The following is a 27,883-nucleotide window of genomic DNA, read 5'->3' as shown; positions in this document are numbered from 1 at the left end:
GAATTTCTTCTTTGAGTGAAAGTAAGGGAAACAAAGAAGGATTTTGCATTCAAACTTCCAATATTCTCGTGTTATTTATTACCAGCTACTTAGTCTCTATCAGCCTATGTTATTTGTCTAGTTACTATGTTAAAAGATTGTTTAATTGGGTATATATATTGAATCACTATTCCAGATGGACTTTTCCGCATTTGAAAAACCATTTTCAGTGGTCCATTTGTTTAGTCGAGAAACATGCATTAAAAACTCTCAACTGTTAATGTTAACTCAAGTTTGAAAGAAAAATTTAAACATTTTATTCAATCTCCTTCTAAACTCTTTTACGATTCCAACACGTTGAATTAAAACTTCGTTTCTATTCAACTAATAATAATTCAAGATAGGAAATAAATTGCAATTATGAATATTCAAATATAAATTTGATATTATTGCATTTAAAATCAAGTTAATCAATTCCAATGATGGAGTTGACCGACACCGATGTTATTTTTCATTAAATATTAATTTGAATTTTTAATTTTGCATGATAATTAGTTATTTGTTATAACTCAATTTTTTATTTTTCTTAGTAATAATTTAATATAGAAAAATCTCATAATAATTTTTATTGTTTTTTAAATTTTAGGAAAATAAAATTATCGCCTTCTCGTATGAACAATCTCTTCTCACAGTATCATTACCAACCACTGATAATTAAGAACAATTTAAAATTATACTTTGATTTAACATTTTCAGAGAATATTAACATTGAAACACCAATAGGATATTGGGCTGGGCTTTCCAACATCATAAATTTGATGAAAGAAAAAGGAAACCAAAAGCCCAAATAGAATATTGGGCTTGACCTTCTTTAGCAACAAGAAGCTGTGCTAGAACATTCCGTGCTGTGCTCCAAGTCGTTTATAGTGCAGAGCGAGCGAGCGGGCGATTCCCGTTTCAGGTCTAAATAGGCTGTGCATATTTGATTATATTGTTGGATTTTGGTTGGGTATTCAAAGAAGATGAAAGAACTTGTATTCCAAAATATATTAAGATTTGGTTGCATTTTTGTAATATTGATGATACAAGGAATAAGCAGATCGGCATCTGTTTCCCCCAAGGACTCGATTTTGGGGGCTGCCCCTGAAGGTTGTTTCAGTCTCCATGAATGTGATTGTCTGTCCTGTGTGTAAAATTGCGAGTCTGTGTGCGCATTCACTCACGGGTGTTGTGTATTTCAAGTGCAGACGAGAATTATTACAAAGGGTTATCATCACGGGGAACGATCAAGTGTAAAGATGGATCAAAGAAATTTAACAAGTCCCACCTCAACGACGACTTCTGTGACTGCGCTGATGGCTCCGATGAACCCGGTACTCTTTTTATCCCCCCTTAGAATATGCAGTGTTTAGGCAATTTTGGTTCGAATATCTGTCCTTGTGGCAAAGTGAGTTCTTAAAGTTTGCATTTAGTAACATTCTGTTTAGTGACTAGGGGCTCTGTCGTGCAGGAACATCAGCTTGTCCCAATGGGAAGTTCTTTTGCAAGAACACTGGGCATACTCCACTCGTCTTGTATTCTTCTAGGGTCAATGATGGTATCTGTGGTAAGCATTCTAGCTTCACGAAAGCTGTTTTAACTGCTTAGGACCATATTGCTTTGAAGTTTGAGCACTATATGAAAACTGTTTTGTCTAGCCTTTGATCTATTTTATAGACTCTACAGCGTATAAGTTGCGGGATAACAGAATTGTCTCTTTTTTGTTTGTAAATTAAGGATTTGGATTTTGAGCAATAGTTCATTTTTCTGTCCCCAGAAAGCTTACTTGATTATTTCAAAGTTATTTTGTTTAAATATATGAATGTACAATAGTTGTTTTTGACATGGGAAGATGTCAACTATGATTGAGGGAGATGGTTCTGGGGTCCCTAAATACTTTTGGCAAATTGTTGTATCAAATTTGTAAATTTTGATATGACAAGTGTTAGATTTGACACACAATGCATCATGACTCGCAATCCATGTTTGATATGTTTGAGATCTTGATACTTGTCCCAGGATTGTTTTTGATAAACCTTGTAAAGTATTAAATGACATTTTTGCCATATCCCAAGCATAATCAGTTTTAAGCTTTGGAAGAGCATGTTTTCGTTTACTTACCTTGGTTTAAGTGTGGATTTTCTTGTGTCATAATGAAGATGAGACCCAGAGATCAAATAGCTATTCGGTTTCTAAATCGGGAAAGAAATATGCACTCTATCCTGTTACCATTTGCATAAAATAGATTTATTTCTTTTAACTCGGAGTTGAACTATCTTTTCTTGTTGGAAGCAAGAGTTATATGGTCTTGTATCCATAGGAGGAGTTTCTTATCCAACATGCTTTGCACTGTAATGGATGCTTCTAATTTTTATCATTCATTTAAACTGCCTTCATAAAGTACAGAAAGATTAGTACTAATTTTATGCATGAAGCTATCTACATGTCTGTTTCATTATTATGTATGAAGCTACATGTTTGTTTCTTTATGTTCTCATACCATGCTCTTCTTAATGAGTTACTTCTTGTTAATAGTCATTATATAATATGTCACAATAATGGCTTATAGTCGACCTAGCCGATTTTTTGTCCTCCATTGATAGTATGCATATGTGTTTGCAGTTTTTATGTAAATATTTACTTTTTTCTCCTTCATTTGCTCTATATAGTAAATAATATGTATTATGTAGAATCTTGTTCTTCCATAAACAGCAAAAATTATCAGCCTCATACCTCATGTGTTTAGGATTGAAATACTGAACTTGCACAACTGTGGCAGATTGCTGTGATGGGAGTGATGAGTATAATAGCAAAATCAAATGTTCAAACACCTGTTGGGAAGCTGGCAAAGTTGCAAGAGACAGGTTGATGAAAAAGATCGCCACCTATCAGGAAGGTGTCACCATGCGCAAGCGAATTATTGAGCAAGCAAAACTAGCCATAGCCAAAGATGAAGTAGAATTATCCAAGCTAAAAAATGAGGAGAAAGTGCTCAGTGGATTGGTTCAAGAACTCAAGGGTATAAGATTATTTTCTTTATCAATAATTTTTTGGGGTACTAAACCATGATATTTTTCTTCAGACATGCACACCCTTCCCTGTTAAATTAAAAACAAAAGGAAAAACTTTAAAATAGATTTTAATGTGTGGAACATGGTGATGTGCTAATGAGCTTGTTGACTATATGCCCACATTCTTTGAACTCATGAGAAATGAAATCTTCTTGGAAATTTGTTTGAGTTCTTGCATTCATTTTTGGCAACCAAATTACCTGGGATTTGACCTGAAGTGTGACATCGTTTCTTTTAAGTATGTGTTAGAGGCAGTTTGTATGTAGAACCCGAGGAGCCAAATATTGGAGCCTTAGTGATGAGGAAACTCGGTAGTAAATTAAATGGACCCTAAAAATATGCTCCAAAATCTTTCTCTGGATGTCTTTAATGCAAACACAATGATACTAGACCATGATCCAAGAAACTAGGTTTTGGTTTGAATTGGGAGATCGACCCAACAATTATATGGTTTTATATTTGTTTGGACGATACTTTTTCAGGGAAGATGATAAATCTGAATTTTGAATGGAATAAGTAGAAATTGATCGATAAGAATACGAGATAAACTCTCAAGTTGAAGAAAACTCACAATTTTATTAATGACAAACAGTATTATTTCTACATAATATTTGTTGCCTACCTTTTATACGTGCGTTGGCAACTTAAAACAAGCATGACGGGATTAAATACTACCTAAGCTAGCTTATAAAAATACTGAATTAAATTTTTTTTCAAAACCAATAGAATAAAAAAAATTTGAGGCACCCTTTAACATGAATAAGCCTCTCTAATTAATTTAAATATAAGTTAACCTAGCCCAGAACTAATTAATTTTGGGCTTGAACTTTGTTGATAACAAGCATAGTCTTCTAACATTTTCCTTTCTATAAATCTCCATTTACTTCATCTTTCACGTTGTTTCCATCCGAACGTAGAACAAATCGTCTGAGTGATCATTGATCTTCGTAGGGATCACATCACTTTAGGTACCTACCTTTATGTTTACAGTTTACCCATACCATTCACCTGGTCCTTTTTGCAGGACCAAGTAAAAGTTCTTTATTAATTGGAGGTAAGGTTATACATTCCCTTCTACTGAGTACCTGCATATACTTATTAAAGAACAAGGCTATACATCTGCCCCCACACCATGATGGTGTTATTTTTCCATTTTCCTAACTAAAACTTCCAGATTTTTGTTCTTTGACAAAGACTTCTCCATTACCATTGAGCCTAGAGGGGTGTTAAAAATGTGTAATAAATAATTTATATCCTTTCCAAGTTCTGAGGATCTGAGTGAAGTTATTATTCCAATTAGATGTTGATCAGATCATATCATTTAAAAGCAGAAGGGTCAGAGAATGTTTTGCCTTGTTAGTTATTGAACAGCCAACTCATCTCTTATACGATGAGCACAATATTCTTTTTATGTTTAAGATCTTCCTTAAAGATCCCATGTTGCCAACTAACTTCAACAGTGATTTGGGTTTGAGTCACATCTTACATTGTTCGTTAGCTTGAATGATTGAAAAAGCCTGTTGTTGAAAATAAATGTTGCATTGCCTTGGTGTGCTGGAGAACAGTGCTTACATTGGAGTAGCAACAGGTGAATGATGTAGATAATCTGACTACATGAGTTGGATAGAGGAGCTTGGTTGTGCACATTTTATGTTTTCTATCCATCAAGTTTATGATCACTCATTATGATCAATGAATTTATCTAACTCGAAATGATTGTTTTATGTTTTCTATTCGTCAAGAGCACAAGGAACGGATTGAAGAGGCAGAGGAAAAAGAACGTCTGCAGAAAGAAAAAGAAGAAAAGGAAAGAAGAGAAGCGGAATATGCCGAAGGGAAGAAAGTTGCAGCTGGTGAGAAAGGTGAAGACATTGAATATGGGAAGAACGATATCCATGATGAGATGGGCGTAGTTGATCAGAATCTACAGGTTTTATTTGATGAGATTTTCCTTGGTTTTTTCGTTGGCACAAATCTTAAGCCTGCCTTTGGAGCCTGAAGAAAAATTTATATATGATGAATCTTGTGTGTGTGTATATATTAATCTGTAAGTGTAAATGATATAATATCAATTCATTAGGGCATGCTTGGTATGGGAGAATATTATGGGAATGGAATGATCATTCTCAACTTATTTCCTATACCATGTTAGCAATACGCTCGTTCCAATTAGAATGGTTATTCTCATATCTATTGTGGATGACAATAGTCATTCTCACTCTACATTCTTATATTTGACAAAATATTTCCCGAATTTACTTTAACTATAAAATATTTTATCATTAAAAATAATTTTATTTCTTTCTTTTTTTCATTTCTTCTGTACCAATAATTGGAATGAAATAGAAATATCACTTAATTTACATTCTTATTTCATTCCAAAGTTGATTCAATTCATATTTTAATACATTCTAATGTACCAATCATGGCCCTCGAGTTCTATTACCGTGGTGCAGAAAAGAAAAGATCTAGTTACCTTACCCCTTCAAGATTAGATATCGGGGATGCCGGAACTTTTTAGTGTAGACTTGTTCTATGTTCACTTTTATGTGAACCTCTGTTAGATTTGCCAATCTCTCCTAGTCTCAATAATCTGTATTATGAAAATTTTAGGCCTTTTAACTTTTTATTCATAAAGCTATTTAGAGGTTCATTTTCTCTGCTCAAATATTTACAGTCTCAATTACGTTGGCACACCTTAACTTGTTCATATGACATTAATAGAATTCTGGAGGAGACCTTGAACCCATCCTTGAACCTGAACATAATGATCATAGGACGAAAGAAGAACTTTCAACCCATTTAGTAGAAGAGCATGTAACTGATTCTTTCCAGGCCAGTCTTCTTTAAAAAATTCTTGACACAGAACACTTGAAGTTTTTTTTTTGTATTGATGCTCCGTATGTATTTCTCTTATATAGGACACAGAACAGAAGTTGGAAAGCTCCACATTTGATGATGGAAAAGCTGTTCTTGACACTGACAATGTGGTATGCCTTCATCTATGCCCGTTTGTCCTTCTTTTGGTTTTTGTTTGGTAGGTAGATTCCACTTTGGAACCTAGTACTCTCACTGAAGTGTCCCACGAGCATCCTGTCTCATCATTTTGTCCCTCGATTTAGTTTCAGATTTTTAAGGACAAAATCTCCTTAATAAATAAGAATAGATGTCACAAATTCACCCATATGCTTGAAACAAATAATAGAAAAGAGAAGGATGAAAAAATTGCGTCACTTTTCAGTAGATAAAATCTCCAGCAAGAAATTGTAATCTGCTGAAAGCTGTGATGGTGTTCTCAGCTTCGGATGTGATACACCTTAGCACTACTTCATATCTTGTATGCTGTGGTCTTAGGCATTTAGCCAAAATAAAGGAATGAAGGCAAGGAGCACATGATGGAAGTAGCATCCATGCTCATGACTGTGAGCCTGTGATAAATGACTGGGAAACGAAAATCCTACACTTCTCCGAGTTGTGCTTGAAGAGCTGATAAAGATCTCTGGGTGTGACAGGCTGATGGTTTTAGAAGTCTGTTACTCAGATGCCGACTCTGTGGCAGAACGCTACTTTTTTGGCACTGGAAATATGTTGCCTCTATATCAACAGACACTGGTTGACATATCCTATGGAAATTGGATATTTTTTTATTGATAGTTCGTGGATAAGATAAGTGAATGGTGCATAAACACTGCTGTCAGAAGGGCAAGCCCTTTGCAAAACATGCTATACCATGCCAACAACGTTAAATCCTTATCTGCTTGACTTATGTCTTACCAATGACAGATGACTATATAAGTCTGTGTTGTGTTTCCAGAAGAATAATGATGCGGAAGACACTGAGTCGCTATCACGGGAAGAGCTAGGGCGTCTTGTTGCTTCCCGGTGGACAGGGGAGAAAAATGAGCAACCATCGCAGGAGCTTGATGTCTCTCTAGATAAGGATCAAGAAAATCGTGATGAGACTAAAGAAACCAATGAGGAATACAATGGCTATGACTCAGAGAGTGATGGGCATGAGTATGATGATGAGGATGATGGTGTGGAACAGATTGACGAATTTGAGGGTGGTGATCATGATGTTTCAAGTTCTTCACACATACCTGAGTCAGATGATGAATCAAGCTTTTCAGGTACATTGGTTCTTTTTTGGATATAAGGTTGCAGTTCTTACACATTGCTAATGCTTTTTTATTGTAAACGCTGTTAAAATATAACTATTGTCTTAATTCTATGTGATGCAACTTGATCAGACATAACTAGCACTAGTGTCCCATCTTGGTTGGAGAAGATACAGAAAACAGTAAGGAGCATCTTTAAGGCTGTCAATTTATTCAGAACTCCGATAGATAAATCAGGTACTTGAGAGTTTGCCCATTTTTCAGCAGGCATAAACATAAGAAAGCAGATAGTCATCTGTTTCGTGTCGCACTTTTGTAGATGCTGAACGTGTCCGCAAGGAGTATGATGAATCCAGTGCCAAGTTGTCCAAACTGCAGTCAAGGATAACAAGTTTGACACAGAAGCTGAAACAAGATTTTGGTAATTGAGACACATTAGTGAAGTTGAATCTTTTTTAAAAGTTGCATCTTAATTTTAGAGAGAGATGATGAGATGTCAATACCTCTATTTTTTTGTTGTAGGGCCGGAGAAGGAATTCCATTCATTCTATGGTCAATGTTTTGAGATCAATCAGAATAAGTTAGCTCCTTAGCTTCCATTTGAGTTTTTTATTTCGCGCAGTTCTTTAATTTATTAACTTCATGAAAACTGTTGCTTCAGGTATGTTTACAAAATCTGTCCGTTTAAACAAGCTACACAAGTGGAGGGTCATAGTACATCTGGTTTGGGGTAAGCATTTTTGTGGTTTGAGCACTTCTGTCAAATTGCTTTCACTTGCAGTATGTTCTATGTATATGTTCTACTGATTGGGGCTTTTTTTTTGGGTCACATCTCATGATAATGGTTTAATAATATAGGAACTGGGAGAAATTTGATGATTCCTATAGAATTATGCTATTTTCAAATGGCGACAAGTGCTGGAATGGCCCAGATAGAAGCTTAAAGGTAGATAAACTCCTTATCTTAAATTCTTGTTTATGACCTCAAGCATAAGCTTCTTGTCTCCTTTCTGCCACGAGCAAACGATTAATGTGTACTTTATCCTGTCATGTGTTTGGTGACCTGATTTGTTTTAAATCTTTTAAAAACAATGTAATATGGCCTTGAAAATAAATATATTGTTTGGTCTTCACTTGCTTGAAAACCAACTGGAACGTGCAGCTAGAGTAATAGATGACACTTCTTCAAAAGCACGAGTTCCTCCAAATATACGTATCTTGACTTCTTCTATTGTGTTTTGGGATATGTTTGTACAGGTCAAGTTAAGATGTGGTTTGAGAAATGAGGCTATGGATATAGATGAACCAAGTCGTTGCGAGTGCGTATCTGTTCTTTCGTAGGCATGTTTTTGTGTTTCTGTTTTATGCTGGTAACATGTCTTCTATTTTTTTATATTTGCAGATACTTAGCGTTGTTATCAACTCCAGCTTTATGTCTAGACGACAAACTTAAGGTTCATCTTCAAGCTCCTGATCCTTTTTTTTCCTGGTTTAAACCTCCGATGTTCGTAGTATACTGGGTCTCATCCAATTCAGAATTGAGTCGAATCGGACCCATCAATGGGAAAAGTTCTCTCATAGCTTCTCTCTTTATTCATAGGAGTCAAATTTGAAATCTTTCTTAAATAAAGTCGAGCTCTTTTAACACTCGGATCAATATGCAATGGCCCTTTTTTTTTAAAATTACTATTACTATTATAATATTGATAACAATCGGCACGATGTCCTTTGTTAAGGACTTTTTCAATTGAAAAATGTGATGTGCAGGAACTGCAAGAGAAATTAGAGGCACTGAAGAGAGAACAGCCAGTAGAGGTGCACGACGAGCTATGAACAACAGTGATCTAAATGGAGAAGTCGTGTTTATCTTTGCGACTCTGAGAAGAATAAAGAAGGGAGTCAAATATGATAGTGGTAGGTTGAGAACGAACTCCATTTTTTATTACGTAGTAAGAAATATATTACAATCAATTAGCACTTGTCAAAAAAATTCTAATCGCCTATTTCCACGTCTGCGTGTGTTAGGCAGGCTTGTTAATTCAGGGGCGTAAACGAATTGAATCGAGCGGAATATGACGAAATTTTGAATGCTCAAATTAGTGCTATTTGAGTTCGAGCTCGATTCAAAGTTCGAAAATTCTAAAAGTTTTGGTTTGAATCGGTTCGAATTAAAGCTCGAATCTGAGTTCGACTCGAAATATTCGAATATGTTCGCGTATTCTTCGAACTATTGTTCGAAAATAAGTACTTGAAAGATTTGAAATTTGTTTATTTGATATATAATTATATTATATTATAAAATACTAAGGTTGCGAGCGGTTGCGAACTATCGACTAAAATAAATTAGGTTTGAGCTCGGTTCGAAATTCGAATTCGATAAAATCGAATATGAATCAAATATTTTTCGAGCTGACTTGAAAAGTTCACGATCCGACTCGGTTTAGTTTATTGTTAACAAACCAAATTAAGCTCAAGATTAATATTTTTTTATTAAAACCCGAAAAATAAAATAATTTGGGTTAGAGCTCGATTAGTTTTATTGGAACTTGATATCGAGTTCTAGTAAGCAAATGTTTAGATTCAAATTAAATTTGTTCGCTCATTTGCTTTTCGATTTTTGTGTATAGTCGATAAATGCATTTAAACCCACAAGGTAGCTCGGAGTGATTTGGTTCGATTATTTTGAATGACTCAAATTATTGACTATAAAACATCAACTGAATAAACTATTGAACTTTATGCAAATTCAAGCATGTTGTAGTATATTTTAAGCTGAATGTAAGTTCAAGTTATTTTGTTGGACAATTTATAATTTTCTTATTGGCTTTATAATATTTAATAGTATTTTGTAAATATTAAAACTAAACAAACTCGAACCATTAGATATACTAAAAACTCACAAATAAAAACTCAAATTTAACGAATTTCATTCAGCAGCCCTACTCATATTCAGAAACATAATACACAAACATTTCTTACAAGTGCTTAAACATGATAAAAAGAAAAGCCACACATATTCTTGCTCCACTTGGAAACATGTTCTTTCAGAGTACAGGAAAGTTGAAACAAAGTTTANCGCGAATCAATTCCTGTCCGGGGGCGAACTACTTGGGGGTGTGGGTGCACTAGAAGACATAGATGATGTAAACGACGAATTTCCACTGGCAGATTGAGAAGTACTAGATGATGAGAAGAGACTGTTGAATGGCCATGGAAGGGGTACAGAAAATCGTCTCCAATTACCGTTTCTGTCATCCACACCAACCCCATCACGTTGATTATCGTTGTTACTGGATTCATTGCTGTCATTACTATTGTTTCTCGACATGTCTGATTCAATCTTGGGATCATCACAAGGTAATTGATACCTGCAGATGGGACACGAGCTATGGAGCTCGAGCCATGGTAAGATGCACCCTTTGTGGAACCTATGCCTACACGGCATCTCCTTCACGTCAGCCCCAATTTCACAATCCTCTAAACAGACAGAACACTGGATTGTCTCATCATTTTTAACAGCGACCAATGCTTCCACGGCCTCTTTTCGAGCTGGCGGTGTTCCATACCGGTTCGGATTATTATCTGCCAAATGCTGCAGTAGTAAGTCTAAACCAGGACCAACAAAATAATCGCCCAAAGATCCAATCGTTGCATGGTTCTGAGAATCATTATTAGGTTCAACTGAACCACGGAAAAGGATAGTTTGATTGAAGGGGTTGATCAAGACCACACGCTCTCCATCCTGATCATGATCCATATCTCTATTCTGTGGATCAATTTCCAAGTTCCCGAAATCAGATATCATTCCTGCTCGTACTCCCTGGAGAAGATGAAGAATCGTAGCTGAGTTTCTCCTCCTCCTCAGTATCACGGACTCCAGCTGATCAAGTTCCATCTCCCCATTGTTACGTCGGTGACGATTTTCATAGCCATCAAGGTCATCATTGTCCTCAAATTCCAATCGCCTTGATCGAGGACGACGAGGATTACCCATCATACCAAGCAAGATTGGGGCCCAAAGGGAGAGGGCACCATCAGGATCTGACCCTCCAAGTCCAAAATCAGGAGGGCTATCATTTCCTGGAGCAGTGGCAGATGCCATTTCTTCAACAAAGCCACTTTGACAAAATGGACATTTTACAGTCTCAATCTCCCTAACCGGATTCACCACCTGTGAACACATATGACACCAATATCTTGAATCCTCCGCTTCGTCCATTTTTTAATTCAGATTTTTTTTATTTGTTTTCTTGTTCTTGCTCCCCTGATAACAAAAAACAAGATTTCCATTTCAAAAAATATATATCAGTTAAAGCAGTCCACTTTGTCCATGACAAAATCAAGCTCTCTCGGAAAGTTTCAATGTTTTCAAGAGAAAAAGAAAAAAGAAAAAAAAAAGCTGCCACTCATTTGAGGTAGATGGATTCTAACTACCCAGACAACAGAATCTTTAAACGAAAGAATGGAAGGAAAAAAGTACAAGATCAAATTGAGAGATCAAAATCCAACCTTCAGGACAACAAGATGATATCTTTAACCGAGATCTTTAATTACTTGATATATCAATACCAGAAAAATACAATCAAAATATTTTTATAAAAAAGCCATTGCATTGTCTTTTACCCTTTGAGACCACCCAGAACCAATCAATTATAGAGTAGGATAACAAGATTCCAGAGATGGCAAAATCCAACCAGAATGACGGTCCGTGGATCTTGAAGAACAACTTTTTTAATGGTTAAATAATACCATGACATTAACAATCAATCCACCTTAAAGATTCAACATTCAAAGGGTAGGTGAAACAGAGTAAAAATAAGGTGGCATATTGCGTAACAATCTGTAGAACAAAACATATATATGCTAGAATTAAAAAAGCCCATTTCACCAAATAAAGTACCCTCCGGTATTAAAAAAAAAAAAAAAAAGGTTGTCGCTTTCAAGATTGCGAAAAATACATTACAGCCACAAAATTTATAACAGCCAACAACAAGAAAATTCATCATCGAATTTCTATATCAGAAAATTTTCTGAGATGTACCTGGAAAAGAAAAGTCCGAGGTAGGCGAAATTTCCTGGTTTACTCAGCAGAGTTGAATGATCTTGGGAGCAACCATGGAATCTTTTATTCAACGAGGAGAAAATTGAAGATTAAAAATAATCGGAAGAGGGATAGGGGTCGCTAGCTATACGTGGTTTGAGGTCGTCATTGCCCCATTACTTATCAATCATCGTCATCATTATTCATAGAACATCCACAATAACAAGATTGTTTCTTTTAGATATTTGTGAGGTTTTAATCAAATGTCTCACTATTTAAATACCTCACATTGGACAATCAAATATTTATGAATCTCATTTTTATTTTAATAATTTAAAATATCTATTTTCATTTAAATAAAATTATTTATATTTTTCTAATAAATTTATCTCAACTTTAATCAATTAATTTCATCTAAATTTTAATATTATATTTTTATTCAAATATAAAATTAAAAATGTTATAGTTTGTAAATATTATTTCATAACGACTAGTTTGTAATGATTACCTCAATGACGACTAGTTTTGAACGACTAATTTGTAAAAAAAAAAAAAATGAACTATGCAAAATTAATTTACCACAAAACAACAATTATAACATTAATAATTGAAATTACAAACTATGAAGATACTGAAACACATGACATGAAAACAGAAATTACAACACGTTGAATCTTTTTTTTTCAGTTGCTAACATATCGCTCGATGGTTTTGAAGTTATTCGTCCGTCATGTCTCATGTGTTCATTACGAGGAGTTTTATGTGCTTGGATGAGTTGATCCACTTTCTAATTGTTATTATATTCTTTCAAATTTGTTACTGATTGTCGCATAGTCTGACTAATATAATCAATTTGGGACTCTTTCTTTTCCTTTCCTCTTTGCAGTCTTCTGTCCCATCGGACACTCCACAACAATTGTGACACCTTCTCTTATATTGTAACTATACTTTTACTAGGTTTCATATTTGAAATAGAGTTTGACAAACTAATGTAAAATCGTAGAATAAACCAGGATAAACGAAAATTGTTTTAAAATTTACTTTCGTTCTATAAAAATCTCGACAGGGTTTTCTCGTATTTTGCTCTATTCAATATCACAATCAACAGTTTAAATTATAACACAACCTCATACCCAATTTACAAAAACATATTTCAATCATATCACGTGTAAAACGTCATTCATTCATCCGGGTCATATGACATCTCTATCTTCACATCTATAAACATATAGAAACTCTCTTCAAATACCACAAATCATTTCAGTTTTACATATACATAGCAAAAGAATTTTACATTTATATACAATGTAAACGATAACTCTATCAAGCCCAGGTATTTGTCGAGGTTAGACAAGTACCAAGCATCCACTGGTGAACTAGAATTTTAGTTATCCTCATTACCTGATCCTAAAATACATGAGCTATATGAGTTTATAAACTAAGCAAATTGGGCTTTGTACATATTAATATGCAAAAAAAATTGCATACTATTCAATTCGAGATCAAACTATAAATTCTTGAAAACGTAGTACATTTATAACATGAAAACAATGGTCCAGATATATGATATTCATAAGCTATTGTGGTTGATCATATACTATTGTGGTTGATCATAGGATCCATGATGCTCATAGGCTACTATGATGGGTCCTACGATCCGCGTCTGTAATCATGATTCGCAATAGATTCGGTGGTGTTTCCATCTTTCAGGTATCGACCACCAATATTCATTCATCAACGAGCTCATTTTACAATATAACTTGCTTCATTTCCATACTGTGCAAGCAAAGAGAAGATGAGAGATGCTCGCATAGAGTGCTTGGGATGACAGGGATTAGTGGATTTTTTTGTATGCTATAAAAATGATAAATATTACGAATCAATGAAGAAATGCATAATACAAGCACATATATCTTCAAATAAAATGAGTCCTTTGAAAACCATGATGAAATTCATATTATGCTCATGTATTACATCAAAGAATAAGCTTAGCTTACTCTCAAAACTTAAGAACATTTGCTGGAGTGGCTTTTCATGATTCTAGGCTCTCAAAATTCCACTAACATCAATTAATACCCTCATTTCATTATAAATCATGCAAATTACTCCTGCCATATAGTTTACATGACATGAACTTAAGAATTGAAGAAAACTTACAGCAATAAGTTGCAAATTCCGTGCAGAACGCTAATATGACTTCAGTCACAAGTGAAGATGGATGCTTGTAGGTGATTTTAGGAAGGAAAGTGAAGAACCTTAGTTTTTCTCCCTGTTTTTGGTGTTTTGGAGGTGGTTAATGAAGTAAATCTTGAAGCCCTCACGTTTTTAAGTAGAAATCTATCTTCTTCGTAGACCGGGCGTTAGGGCGGATCATTTCCGTCGCTAGGACGCTCCTTGCTCGACCTGTTCTTTTTTTTTTTCTTGCTATAAGGGTACTGGGGTGGTCTTTTTTAGCCTCTAGGGAGATCCCTGCTCGACACTGCTTCTTATTTCCTTGCCTCATGGGCGCTGGGGCTGTCCATTTTGGTAGCTGGGGCGCCCCTACCTCAAATTTTCAGGCTTTTTCTTCCTTTTAAGCTTCCTAAATCATCTTCGTGCCAATCTTTTTCTCTTCTATCCTATCACATTCATTAATAATCATCTATACCTCCTCAAACATGTTACCAATATTCATTTCCACAACCACCAACATCGATTAATCAATTTCTCAGTAGGTTTACATATTTCAATATCAATATTAATACATCGATGTCATAGAAGTAATATCAATGCATTTACATGATTTGCACAATCACATTTTATATCATAAAATGAATGATACTACATTTACCATATATCATGTCATATTGAACCTAAACCTATTGTAATGAACATTTTAAACTTGTAATGATAGTCATAACAATGTAATTAATAATGAGATCATTTTTTGAGACAATTGGGTATTACAATTCTTCATTCTTTCAATGAATTTCGCCCACTAAATTTGGCGTAGCTCATAGCACAAGATATTTCTCTCTGATTTCTTCCTCTCATTCCGAAGTCGTCTCCTCGATTTCATGATTACGCCAAAACACTTTCATTAAATTAATTTATAGTTTTTCAAAAAATTTGATTTTCTGTCAAGTGTTTGGATCGGTCGTTCTTCATAAGATAGATTCGGTGCAAGTTCGAGTGGTTCATAACGAAGAACATGTGATGGATTGGCCTGATACTACTGGAACATGGAAATGTGGAAAACATTTTGAACACTTGAGAGATTTGGTGGCAATGAAATCTGATACGCTTGGTCTCCAATCTTTCTAATACTTCAAAGGGCCAATATACTGAGGACTTAATTTTCCTCACTTGCCAAACCGAAAAATCCCTTTTATAGATGACATTTTGACAAAAATATGATCACCGACATGAAATCCCAGTTTTCGACTTTGGATATATGCATAACTGTTATGTTGACTCTGTGCAGTTTGCATTCTTTCTCGTATCTTTGTTGCTAAGTCTGATGTCTGTTGTACTAGTTTAGGACCCAATAATTTCCTTTCCTCAGCTTCATCCCAATGTACAAGAGATCTAAATTTTCGACCATACAATGCTTCATGACTGATAAATGTTGTTATAAGTAAATTATGCTAAAGGTAACTTACTATCGCAACTGCCCAGAAAATAAATAGTACATTCCCTTAACATATCCTCCTATATTTGATCGAATTGCTCTGATTTTCCATTTGTTTGAGGGTGAAATGTTGTACTGAATGATAGCTTGATTCCCAATTCATGATGCACACTCTTCCAAAAGGTTGATGTGAACTTTTGATCACGATCAGATACAATGGATACATGAATTCCATGTAATATGACAATTTCTTTTATAAATTCTTTCGCGTATTGGTTCATATTATATGTAGACTTTACTAGGAGGGAGTGAGCTAATTTATTCAAGCAATCCACAATCACCCAAATTGAATTATATGCTCTTGATGTTTTGGGTAGACCAAGAATAAAATTCATCTTATATTTTCTCATTTCCATTCATGAATGGGCAACGATTTCAATAGTTTTGTCGGCCTTTGATGTTCCTTTTTCACTTTTGCCACGTTAGGCATTCTGCAACAAATTGAGCTACATCTTTTTTCATTCCCAGCCATCATGAATGGGCAATGGTTTCAATAGTTCATCTGACATTTGATGTTATGTTTTCACTCGTTGGCATGTTAGGTTTTCTGCAACAAATTGGGCTACATCTTTTTTCATTCTCGGCCACCAGAAGCTGTGTTCTAGATCTTTATACATTTTGTAGCTCCTGGATGGATTGAGTAATGTTTAGCATGATCATCAATTAAAATATCTCTCCTAGTGTTTCCCTATTTTGGCACACACATTCTGCATCGATACGTCAATATTCCTTCGGCATTTTATTTAAAATTGGAAGATTATATTTCTAATTCCCTTTGCCTTAATTTATTAAGCTCTTCATATGAACTTTGATCGACTTTAATACTCTTTGCTAGTGTAGGTCGTACCATTAAAGCTGAGATCTTGATTCCAGCTCCTTTAGGTTCAATCTCAATCTGTAATTTCTATAATTCCTTCAACACTTGTTCTTATACCCTCAAATTGGCAATAAAACTTGATTTTATCTAATGCATATGCTACCATGTTTACTTTTCCTGGATTGTAGTGGATTACACAGTCATAATCCTTCACCAGTTTTAGTCATCTTTGTTGCCTCGTATTTAGTTTCTCTTGAGTGAAAAAGTATTTGAGACTTTTGTGGTCCATGCAAATCTCACATTTTTCTCCATACAAGTAATGTCTCTATATCTTTAAGGAAAACACCATTGTTGTTAGTCCCAAATCATGTGTCGGGTAGTTCTTTTCATACTCTTCAATTGTCTCGAGGCATAAGTAAGATCATTTCTCTTTTGCATCAATAATGCACCTAGCCCATGTTTCGAAGCATAGTTGTATACTAAAAATCCTCATGTTCTCTTTGGAATTGCAAGGACAAATTTTGATGTTAGCTTAGATTTCAATTCCTGAAAGCTTCGATCAAATGTCTGACTCCAAATAAACTTCACATCTTTTCTTGTCAAAGCAGTTAATGGCAAAAATATTTTTGAAAATCTTGCTATAAAGCAACGATAATAACCAGCTAAACAAAGAAAACTACCCATCTCTGACACATTGGTTGGCCTGAGCCAGTTATTGACAGCTTCAATCTTACTAGGATATGCAGATACACCTTTCTTTAATATTATATGACCCAAAATGCCATGTGTTCAAGCCAAAACTCACATTTCTTCCATTTTTCGTACAATAGCTTGTTCTTCATAGTTTTCAAAACCAGCCTTAGATGTTCTCGGAGCTCTTCTATTGTTCGTGAATACATAAGAATATCATCGATGAACGCAATCACAAACTTGCCTAGAAACGGCTTGAATATTATATTCGTTAAATCCATAAAATCAGTAGGTGCATTAGTCAATCCAAATGGCATTACAAGGATTTCATAATGCATTTACCTTGTTCGGAATGCAGTCTTTGAAATATCATCCTCCTTTATTTTCAACTGATGATAGCCCGAACATAGATCAATCTTGGAAAAGTTAGCAGCTCCTTGCAATTGGTCAAAGAAATTGTCAATCATGTGGAGTGGATACTTATTCTTGATAGTTACCTTATTCAACTCCCTGTAATCTATTAAAACCGAAGAGTACCATCTTTTTTCTTAACAAATAGTACTGGTACGCCCCATGATGACAAACTAAGTCGAGTAAGTCCTGTAGTTGTTCTTAGAACTCTTTCATTTCAGTTGGGGCCATACGGTATGGGCTTTAGAGATGGGATTTTTGCCTGGTACCACATCAATCACAAGCTCTATTTTTTTGTGTGGGGGTAAACATGTTATATCATACAAAAATACTTCTTGAACACACAAACAATTTCACTATTTTCCAACTTTGGAATAGTATGATCATCAATTGTAATAGCGGCTAGAAATTCCTAACATCACTTTTGAATCATTTTCCTAGCTTTCATTACATAAATGATAGGAAGTGAAGGAGATTTACATGTGCTCTACACTGTGAATGGATCTATCCCTGTTGGTGCAAATCTGATTGCTTTCCTTCCATAGTCTTTGGTAACCTGATACTTTGAAAGCCAATCCATTCCTAGTATTACATCAAAGTTATTCATCACGAAGTCAATTAAGTCAGCAAACAATTTCCAGACTTGCACTTGTATAGGACATGCCTAAAATATTCTATTAGTTTGGATTCCTTGCCCTGAAGGCAATTCTATTTCATATTGTTCTTCTATTTTGCCTTCGTTGTTGCATTTCTTTTCCAATATATAGTTCTTCTCGTTCCACCATCAATTCTCTGTCTATCATCTCTCTATAGTCGACATCTCTTAAAATTTGAAAATCTCTCTTGATTTTAGGGCAATACTAATCAAGTTGTAAAAAAGATTTTAAATTAATAACACATATTTAATAGTGTTACTTTGCTAGGGATAATTTTACTCTTACCCACAACCTTATTTTGGAGTTGTCATCGAAAGTGATTCTTTGTCATTTGTAATCAATGGTTTTGGATAATATATTGATGAAACGTCTACTCGTTTTAAAGTTTTTTTTTTCATTTTAAATAAAAGCTTTGCAATTTTCGAAATAACATTTAAACATAAGAATATAACATTTAAAAATGATCTTAAATACTTGATAGTAAAATAGCGCATTTTAAAATAACCAAACATTTAAAATCATACGTGAACATAAACGTATAAAAATCTTAAAATCATCAACGTATTAAAATATTCATTTCCTCTCAAATCTGATAAATCGTAATGCGGAAAAATAATGGTCCTCGGGTCGTATCACCGTACATGCCGCCTGCCTACTCAGTCTTCGGCACCTCTGGTTCCCTGATCAAAATGCTCACATGCATCACACACGCCTAGTGAGTCTACACACATGTACCAGTAATAACAAGTACATATACGTAGCACACAGCAGTGAAAAATAGTATAATCAACATACATTTCATTAGCTTAAAAATGTGAACATAAGCTTGTCGTGCAAAATCGTAACGTGTCAAAACATGTCTCATCATGTTATCATATCGTATGCGTAACCGTGACCTGTCAAAGCATGGTAATCGCATGTATCATCGTAATAACATATACGTGTTAAAATCTTAATTTCAATTCCGTTCATTAGCTGTGACCTTCGTATCATCATGTCATCATTTCAGTCGATGAATCCATCTTCGTGTAACCGCGGTACCCGGCGGCGAGGATCATCAGCGACGGCATTACCCGCCCACTGAGTCCGGGCCTTACATGTCATCGTGTCATCGTGTTAGTCACAACTAAATCACTTCCTTCAAAACGTGTCATCATATTTATCACTTAATAAAAACATGCATATACATAATTTTTCCTTTAAACCAAGCATGCACCGTATTTATCCTAATAGCGTAAAAATCGTAAAAGTGATGCATAAATATTTAAAATATCATAAATTTGTGCTCAGGGCGCTGCCATGACCAAAATCTCACCCCGGGTGCAAAATGACTATTTTGCCCCTGGAACCCAAATATTATCATTTCACCCCTGGACCTCTAAAATTGACCCGAAGCTTACCAAACTTCTTAAAATATCCCAAAACATAATTGAAAGCATCCTTAGACGTAAAATCGAGCTCATTTTATAACTTAACCAAATTATTTTAAAACTTGGGCCGGAGTCCCGGTTTTAACCCGAACCGACTCGAAACTTAACCAAAATTTCCCAAACTTAAATCGTGACTTAAACCCACTTGACCAACCACTAAATCCTCCGTTCCAGACCACTTATGACCCATGGAAACAAACTCAAATGTTGCTGGAAATTTCCAGCACACTTGCTTCCAACACTAACCCAATAAGACTCGATTATTTCCTTCCTAGCTCGACTCCGGGCTGGACCAGCCTTGAACTAAACTATCCTAGGAACAAGACCAGCTCACGGACCTCCCCTTGGACCGACCCAACCATGCCCTAAACCCCCAAACTCACGGACTTGCCCACAACTCAAACCACTCCACCTTCGAACCGCCCGCGTCCAACCGTGCACTAACCTCGTCGAACCACTTAAGGGTCAAGACCAGCAACTTCCAGCCTTCACCCAGCCCCGTCACAGATCCACAAGGGTCGGCTCCTTGGCTGGGATCGAGCCACGGCATGGTTCAATCCATGCTCAACCGATCTCTCCCCAACCATACACACAAATCACGCAAGACCCTAGCCACACGCATGAAGCCATCGACCTTCACCCATAGCTGAGTGTTCCATAGACTTCCTTCACCATTTCACCTTAAACACAGCAAGATCGCCCACAAAACCACAGATCGGCAGTCCCCTTGCAAACCTTAAAAAAACGTGAGATGCCCGAAGATGCAAGCTTAAATCATGAAAACTGAAGCCATGAGAATATGTCATGAAAATACCGAGCCAAGCATAAATAATACACACATGACAGCATATAACGACGTGAATGATGCAGAAATAGTGATACAATGCGTGCCTTAACAATTGAAGAACAAGAATGACGCAATGGAGACCCGGTTGAAGCTTCCTTTGCAAGAACAAGAAGAGAGTCGATGCTTTCAGCTACCAAATTCTGAAACCGAGGGAAATCTGAAGGGAAGAGGGATGTTTATCGGCTGTGGGAGATGTTACGGGAGGGTAAAGGTTTCCTATATAATAATTGCCTATTTAATCAAATAATTATGGGCTTTAATATGATAATTAAGGATTTGAAAAGGGTTTTAAGCCCAACAAGCTTAAAAGTAGGCTCAATAAATTCAAACGCACTCCCGAAAAATATTTCGTGTTGGAAGAATTTTGAAAATATTAACCGAACCATTAAAAAGTCATTCGATTTGATAAAATTTGCGTACCGTTAAAAATAAAGTCCTGCGAGTAAAAATACCCAATAAAATCCTATTTTTGAAAAATACACTTAAAAACACCCTGTAATAATTTATAAAAATACATCGTGTAATTAAAATAATTTTCCTGAAATTTCTCCGGTTTCTGTTCCTCGATTGGGCGTGAAATGCATCTAGAAACACTAATGCATGAACTTTTAAAATTTCATGAATTAAATCCTATCATGCAATAATAATGCATAAAATGCATAAAAATAATTAAACACAATTTAATAAATAAACATGCATTTTATGCTTTAAAAGAATTTAATAAAATACCAAAGAAATTTAATAACTTGCATGCATGTGGTTCACGTGGATCTTCGAATTTTTCGTGACGTTACAATTGACATCACCAGTAATTTGTCTGGAACATCCATTGTTCAAGTATTAGATTGATTCTTTGACGAGTTTCTTCTTTGAAGCCTACAATGAATCAAATAATATTTGGTACCCAAATCTAGTTGAGTCCTAAACAGATTAACCCTTTCGAGATCCACACTTGAATTAGCCTAACAAAATCACTAGTGTGTGTATACAAAAGAGTGTAATCATGTGCAAAACTATTTGATATTGTGTGGTGTGTTCTCTCTCTTACAAGATGTTTTTTAAGTCGTTCATCCTTCCCATTCAGTCAATGTTTATTTTGAATGGGCCTACAAGATGTGGTAACAACTAGGTTTCCCTCTCATAGAGTAATGTCTGGTTTAACTTGATTTCTTGTGAGACCAATTCAAGTTGGTGTAACCAACTTGACCTTGTTTTCATTTTAGTCATGTCTGGTTAAACTTAGAACTCTCCGGTTCAGCATAGCCTAAACATGTATGCTTGACCTTGTTCTCAAAATTTACATTTCGGTTAGGTTGGATTTCTAGCTAATCATGTTCATATATTGTGCTAGACCAAAAAACTTTATTATTTTAGTATTTTCAAACATAATTGAGTACTTGCCTCAAAGAGCTACACTCATTGTTTTAAAACCCTAAAAAAATTCTTTCTCTGATGGCTTTTGCAACTCGTGCATCTTCTCAATAGATGCAGAAGACTTGTTCCAAGATCTAAATTATTGTGTCCCTCATTTATTTTCATTTATAGTTGCTTGGAACACTCTTTACATATCATCATTATCAACCATAAGCAGATTAAGCTTACCTTCATACAGTCAAGTTCCTTTCAATGTGAGCATTTAGAGTTGTTTGACTTATCTATCAGGTTTTTATTCTTTGATTTGACTTTCTCAAATGATTGCGAGAGTTTTTCATACTCATTTACCACGTTATGCAATGTTCTGACAAGATCTACTCGTGTAAATCATCAAAATAAAAATCAAGTACCCGATCATTATTGACAGATTCTTGCTCAATGTATGTGGTCTTCGACTCAACATCTGTCATGAGACATTGGACCATCTCATCATCACTCTCGTTGGATGAGATATCTGAGCTTGAAGGATCCGATTCGGAATCTACCCACTTGCTTTTGCTATCCTCAGCAGTAAGTACTTTATAATCTCTCTTCTTATTGAAAGATCTCATCTCATCCTTGGGTCTCCCTCATAGCTACCGTCTTTACATCTCATTTCTGTGCAATTCTCTCATTACCTTCAATGCAAGTTCATAGTTAGAGTATTCTTTACAAAGTGATAAAATTTCAATAAGATACTATTAAATCATTGATCAAACTCATTCAAAATCTTGTCGGGCTTCATCTTTGTATTATCGAACTTTTGGAAAACCACAATCAGCTTGTTCTCTTTTGTTTTATCATTTCCTTGACACAGTTGGGTCAATTTATCCCAAATTTATTTTGTGGTTGAACATGTCTTGATCTTGATGAACATGTTCTTGTAAAGTATTTCCTTGGACACATGCTTTCTTTTTGTCCTCAAAGGTTGTCTTTTCTAATTTGTTCTTTTCAACCATTTGAGGGGTGCACACTCTGATATGGCTATTGGTGTGTTGGATTTAAGTATCTTCATTAGATCGTCTGTGATGACATACCAATGTAATCAATCATCTTGAGCTGTTAAGTGTGCTTGCATGCGTATTTTTCAATAATCATAATCTTCTTTTGAGAACATTGGGATCTTATTAAAATAAGTCATTATAAATATATAATTATCAGAATTCAAGAAAAACCCTATCTGATACTACTTTTTGGGATCAGAACGAAGTTTACAGGGTGTGAATAAACTCTTTGAAAATATTTGAAAAAAACAAGTTGGCTTTAACAATTTTTAGGCTGTTAAAACACTTATTGAATTTCAAGACTTTGCTGGACCACTGAAAATGAATAAGTGCGAAAACGATCCGGTTAGACTAGTGATATTTTATATATCCAATGCAAAAAACAGTTAACACAACAGCTAGATATAAACAATAAAGCAAGATAAAGTGTGCAAGTAAATAGGCTTGATTTATTGATGTTCGGAGATGAATACTCTTACGTCACTCTTTCTTCCATCTAAGAAAGAATCCAATAAAAAACTTTAGTTTTACAGCACGTTGTAACAAGTCATTTCAAATAGCATTTATCACTTCTTAAATCGAAATTATTAGTGATCATTCAACAACTTCTGGTTGTTTAGGAACTCTTGTTTCGCCAGAAACCAATGCAAACACCAACAATTATTTTTAATGGTTTGAGTTGGTAGGGTAGAACAGAATGGTCCTCAGACGATATGATATAATCTGATATGTGTGTGAAGCCTGATACGAAAACAATTAAGAGTGCTCGAAATCTTGCAGATTGTAAATGCGTGAATCTTGTTATTGTTCTCTCTAGCTATCCATTGTTTTCTTCATTTATGGATCAACATATTTATAATTGAAAGGCTCCGACAGTGAAAAATGTTTTTTAATGATCATCTGTACTAACTCGTGATAGAATGGCCTGTCGATTTCAATCATCGTACACTTCATTAACTTTCATTTAATGTCCTTTTTCTTTTTGCAGAAAAGTTGATTGACTTTAGACATTTTGGGAAATATTATGTCAATTGGGAGTTGGTAGGATATTGTGCTTTGATTAATTTAATTGTTAGTCATTGAAAAGCTCGAGTTGCAGTATACACCTTGATATGCTAATGTCTGACCAGTTAGAGTTGAAAGGTTAAATATTGATTGTTTCAGAGGTTCGGTATATAGCATATTCTGATATGATATGCTGATGTTTTCCAATTATAACTTTGATAAGATCATTGAGCGACTTGAGTTGTCCAGCGGCAAGAGACCTGTAAATACATAAGAAAAATGGCTGGATTCTGAAACAACTCAATGTTATTATTTGTCATTAACCAAAACTTAGGGTCACGTAAATATTCTAACATAGTGATAATGGTGGAACTCAGTTTTTCTAAAACCGTACAACAGTCCAAACGTAATGCTTCTATTACTCTGTCAACATGAACAATTGTTGCACCCAAAAATTTTTAAATTAAGTAATCATATTTATTTTTTAGAATTAATATTATTTTTTAATTACTTAGAAGTTTATATTAAAATGAAATAAATGAATTTTTTTATACGAGTTTATATTAAAATGAAAGAAATGAACTCTTTTTATACGAAATAAGTACTAAAAACTCAAATATACAATCAAAATTTCATATATTTATTTTAAATAAGAGTTAAAAACTTAAATATACATTCAAAAATAGAAAATATAATTGATTTAGTTATTTTGAAATCCAGAGATTATATTTATTCATATTTCATATTAAAATCTATGTAATTAATAAATTAATTCTACAAAATGAATAGAATAAATTGGAGATAAATCCCCAAATCAAAACTTAAATTTATCTTAACTTTTTACATCCAAAAAATTTATTCAAACTCCCTTAAATGCTAAAACGACAAAAATATCATTATATTTGTTGATTTTATTGATTGATTATTTACTGGGTCGGAAATGGTATTAGAGCTTAAGTAAAATTATTTCAAACATACAAATTATTATTAATGTGTAATTAAATTTTTGAAGAGGAGAATTTTCTCAAATAATATGGATCTGAACACAAGTTCAAAATTAATTATTTGCAAGACTTATTCCAATACTTTGGAATATTTGAAACAAAAAGATCTAATTAATGTCAGATAATAGGAGCAAAGTGGAACTTATCATAATCTAAAGGTAAAATTATGATTCAGTCTAATAAGTTCATGGAAATTGTACAAGATTTCTCTAAACTTTCCAGTAATGTTAGAGAAATAAAAAGAAGGTACAAAATTATGGCAGTATGTTATATTATATACCACAAAAGGTAGAAAAAATACTTGAAAAAGAAGAAGAAATTCTTGTAACACTAAAGGATATTCAAACACGAATCCAAACTTTAGAACTACAAACAAGTTCTAGTAAAAGGATTTTTGTAAGAAGGTTGCCAACATCATTTGGTACCGACCCTTATTACATCAAACAGGGACGACCAATTTGATGCCAAACCTTTAACGAACGAAGAAAAATGATCAATCTAATTAAAAATTTCTCACAAAATAAAATAATCTGATTACAACTTTAGAAATGATTGGTCTAGATGATCTCTAAGATCTTGCAGAATCTTTTGCAAATCTCAGGGTCGTAAATCAGGTGATGAGCACAACTGGAGGTGAACCACGCGAAATAACATGGTAATCTTCTAATGAACCACCAAGGAAAAGTTTGGGATTTCATAATACAAATATGAGAGGACTCCAAACAGATTTTCATGTTAGTGGAGAAGTACATCCAACGGGAACAAAGTCAAGGAAAAGTCAAATTCTCTTGCACCAAACACCCTATGGAAAATCTGTTTTGGAACATATACATCATTATGGGATTATTCTTAACCTTGATGTACTAGACTTCAAAAACAGAGAAGATCTTATAGATGATTGGACATCTGCTATGAGAAGCACAACAAGAACACTTGATCTCAACAGAAAAAGATCATTAAACTTTTAGAAATGAGTCTCATGGAATCAGTTAAAATTGCTTGGGACATGACTTCGGTAGAAACTAAAGAGTCAGTCCTAGTCAAATAATCTCTCAGTGAGATAGCCGAAAAAATGACTACCCTATTTAAAGCACACTTTATTGGAGTAGATTATTTTAATAGTCAAGACATAGAGCAGAAAAAGAAATATACTCAAGCTCTGTATAGTCTTGAATTACGTGACATTTTTTCAGTAGATGAATATATTATGTTATTATAGATAGAATTCAGGGGGGGTCGGAGAAAATATAACAATATTACTTTTTTTTGCCAAAATACCAAGTTCCTAGAGAGAAATGCTAAATAAAAAATATGTCCATGGCAATCCAGATATTTTGGCACAAAGAGCCTCTTTTCTCAAAAGAAAATTTGCAGAATGGTGTTATATGACATCATTACAAAAGAATTACAAATGATTAAGGGGTATTAATAACATAATCCTTTTTGTTGTAAAAAATATGACTTTCCAACAATCATTGAAAATAAGTCATAAGGGAAAAAAAGAAGAGTTTTAAGACTCATCCTCAAGCTATATGTGGAAGAAGTGGAATTAATTCTTGGAAACCAAGAACAGTATGGCCCAGACAAAAATCCAGATCTTACAAATCTAAGCAAAGAAGTGGATCATCAAGAAGTAGGATATCATCTCAAGCATCGAACACATCTCGAAGTACATGAAGAATACCTATAAAGAAAAATTTCAGAAGATCTTACAGCCAAGCTAATGAAATTTTTAAATATTATAATTGCTAGACATGTGGAGCAAGAGGTTACATTTCAAGTACCAATTGTCCAGAAAATGATAGAAGGGGAATAAAATGCTTCGATCCGACCCCAGATATTGAAGAAGAAGTTTATTACCAAGATCTTGTTCAAGTATATCAATTTGAGGATATTACCTCAGAAGAAAGTATCTATGAAGAAGTCAATAGTTAAGAATAATCTGTTGGAACTGAATCAAAATCTGACTGAAAACGAGGTGTTTCTACATGAAATACATAAAGACTTGTATGGTTTCGTTAGCTAGACAACAATATCTCATAACATAGTCCAAAATATCGTGAGGGAAAATCCTAACCTATAGATATATCAAGGATTCTCTGTAGGACAAGTAGAAAAGTTATTAGGAAATCTTGATATAAGAAACAGAAAGCATCAACTCATCTATGAAGTTCCAGAAGGAAAATGACAATCCCAATAGAACTTACAGAAAACCGAATAGAGATGGAATTAATTCCTTCTGAAGAAAATAAGCAGGAATTACAAAAACTCAATATAGAAGTAACACAAACCATGTCATGGATTCATATCGGAGCAATCCATATTATGATAAAAGCTACTTTTAAATAAGGAATAGACTCGCCCATTGATATTGCAATATGTGATAAATAAATAGGTTTCAAGATTCAATACTAGGAACTATCTCAGAGAATCTCTGTGCAGGAAAAATCATAGGAGTAATTTATCCAAGAATTGCTTACAACTTGGCAAATCGAGACATCGGCCGAGCTTTGACGTATCATCAAAACACAAACAAAAAAGGCTGAAGAAAGAAGGTGATATACTATATTCTATTACCTATCAAATTTCTTATGTTGAATCTAATACACATAATTCAGAACTCATTATTAGAAATGAGTTTATTGAAATACCACAAATATATGAAAAGTTGTTCAGGCAATTATCCAG

General features: G+C 34.4%; 2 protein-coding genes across 5 annotated transcripts; one reads left to right on the top strand and one right to left on the bottom strand.

Annotated features, from left to right (window-relative positions):
- Nucleotides 1-875: 875 nt before the first annotated feature.
- LOC140986343 (glucosidase 2 subunit beta) lies at nucleotides 876-9,263 on the top strand. 4 transcript variants are annotated; one of them, XM_073454544.1, is made up of 16 exons: nucleotides 877-1,128; nucleotides 1,227-1,352; nucleotides 1,490-1,585; nucleotides 2,798-3,037; nucleotides 4,832-5,019; nucleotides 5,814-5,924; nucleotides 6,011-6,079; nucleotides 6,907-7,219; nucleotides 7,340-7,444; nucleotides 7,527-7,628; nucleotides 7,730-7,787; nucleotides 7,869-7,937; nucleotides 8,066-8,153; nucleotides 8,465-8,526; nucleotides 8,610-8,661; nucleotides 8,975-9,263. In XM_073454544.1, exons 1-16 carry the CDS (start codon nucleotides 1,002-1,004, stop codon nucleotides 9,038-9,040), a joined length of 1,872 nt encoding a protein of 623 aa, XP_073310645.1. In that variant the 5' UTR covers nucleotides 877-1,001; the 3' UTR covers nucleotides 9,041-9,263. The 4 variants fall into 4 exon arrangements, with proteins under 4 accessions (XP_073310647.1, XP_073310645.1, XP_073310644.1 ...); XM_073454543.1 differs by having other exon boundaries at nucleotides 6,904-7,219; XM_073454546.1 differs by lacking the exon at nucleotides 5,814-5,924 and having other exon boundaries at nucleotides 876-1,128.
- An 833-nt stretch (nucleotides 9,264-10,096) lies between these two features.
- Nucleotides 10,097-11,426, bottom strand: LOC140986615 (E3 ubiquitin-protein ligase SIRP1-like). The gene has a single exon (XM_073454921.1). It carries the CDS (start codon nucleotides 11,424-11,426, stop codon nucleotides 10,290-10,292), a length of 1,137 nt encoding a protein of 378 aa, XP_073311022.1. The 3' UTR covers nucleotides 10,097-10,289.
- Nucleotides 11,427-27,883: the final 16,457 nt, after the last annotated feature.

This window comes from Primulina huaijiensis, chromosome 10 (genome assembly GCF_012295235.1).
Source record: "Primulina huaijiensis isolate GDHJ02 chromosome 10, ASM1229523v2, whole genome shotgun sequence".
NCBI lineage: Eukaryota > Viridiplantae > Streptophyta > Magnoliopsida > Lamiales > Gesneriaceae > Primulina > Primulina huaijiensis.
Note: the sequence above shows the minus strand (reverse complement) of the source record. Positions and strands in the feature narration are given on the sequence as shown.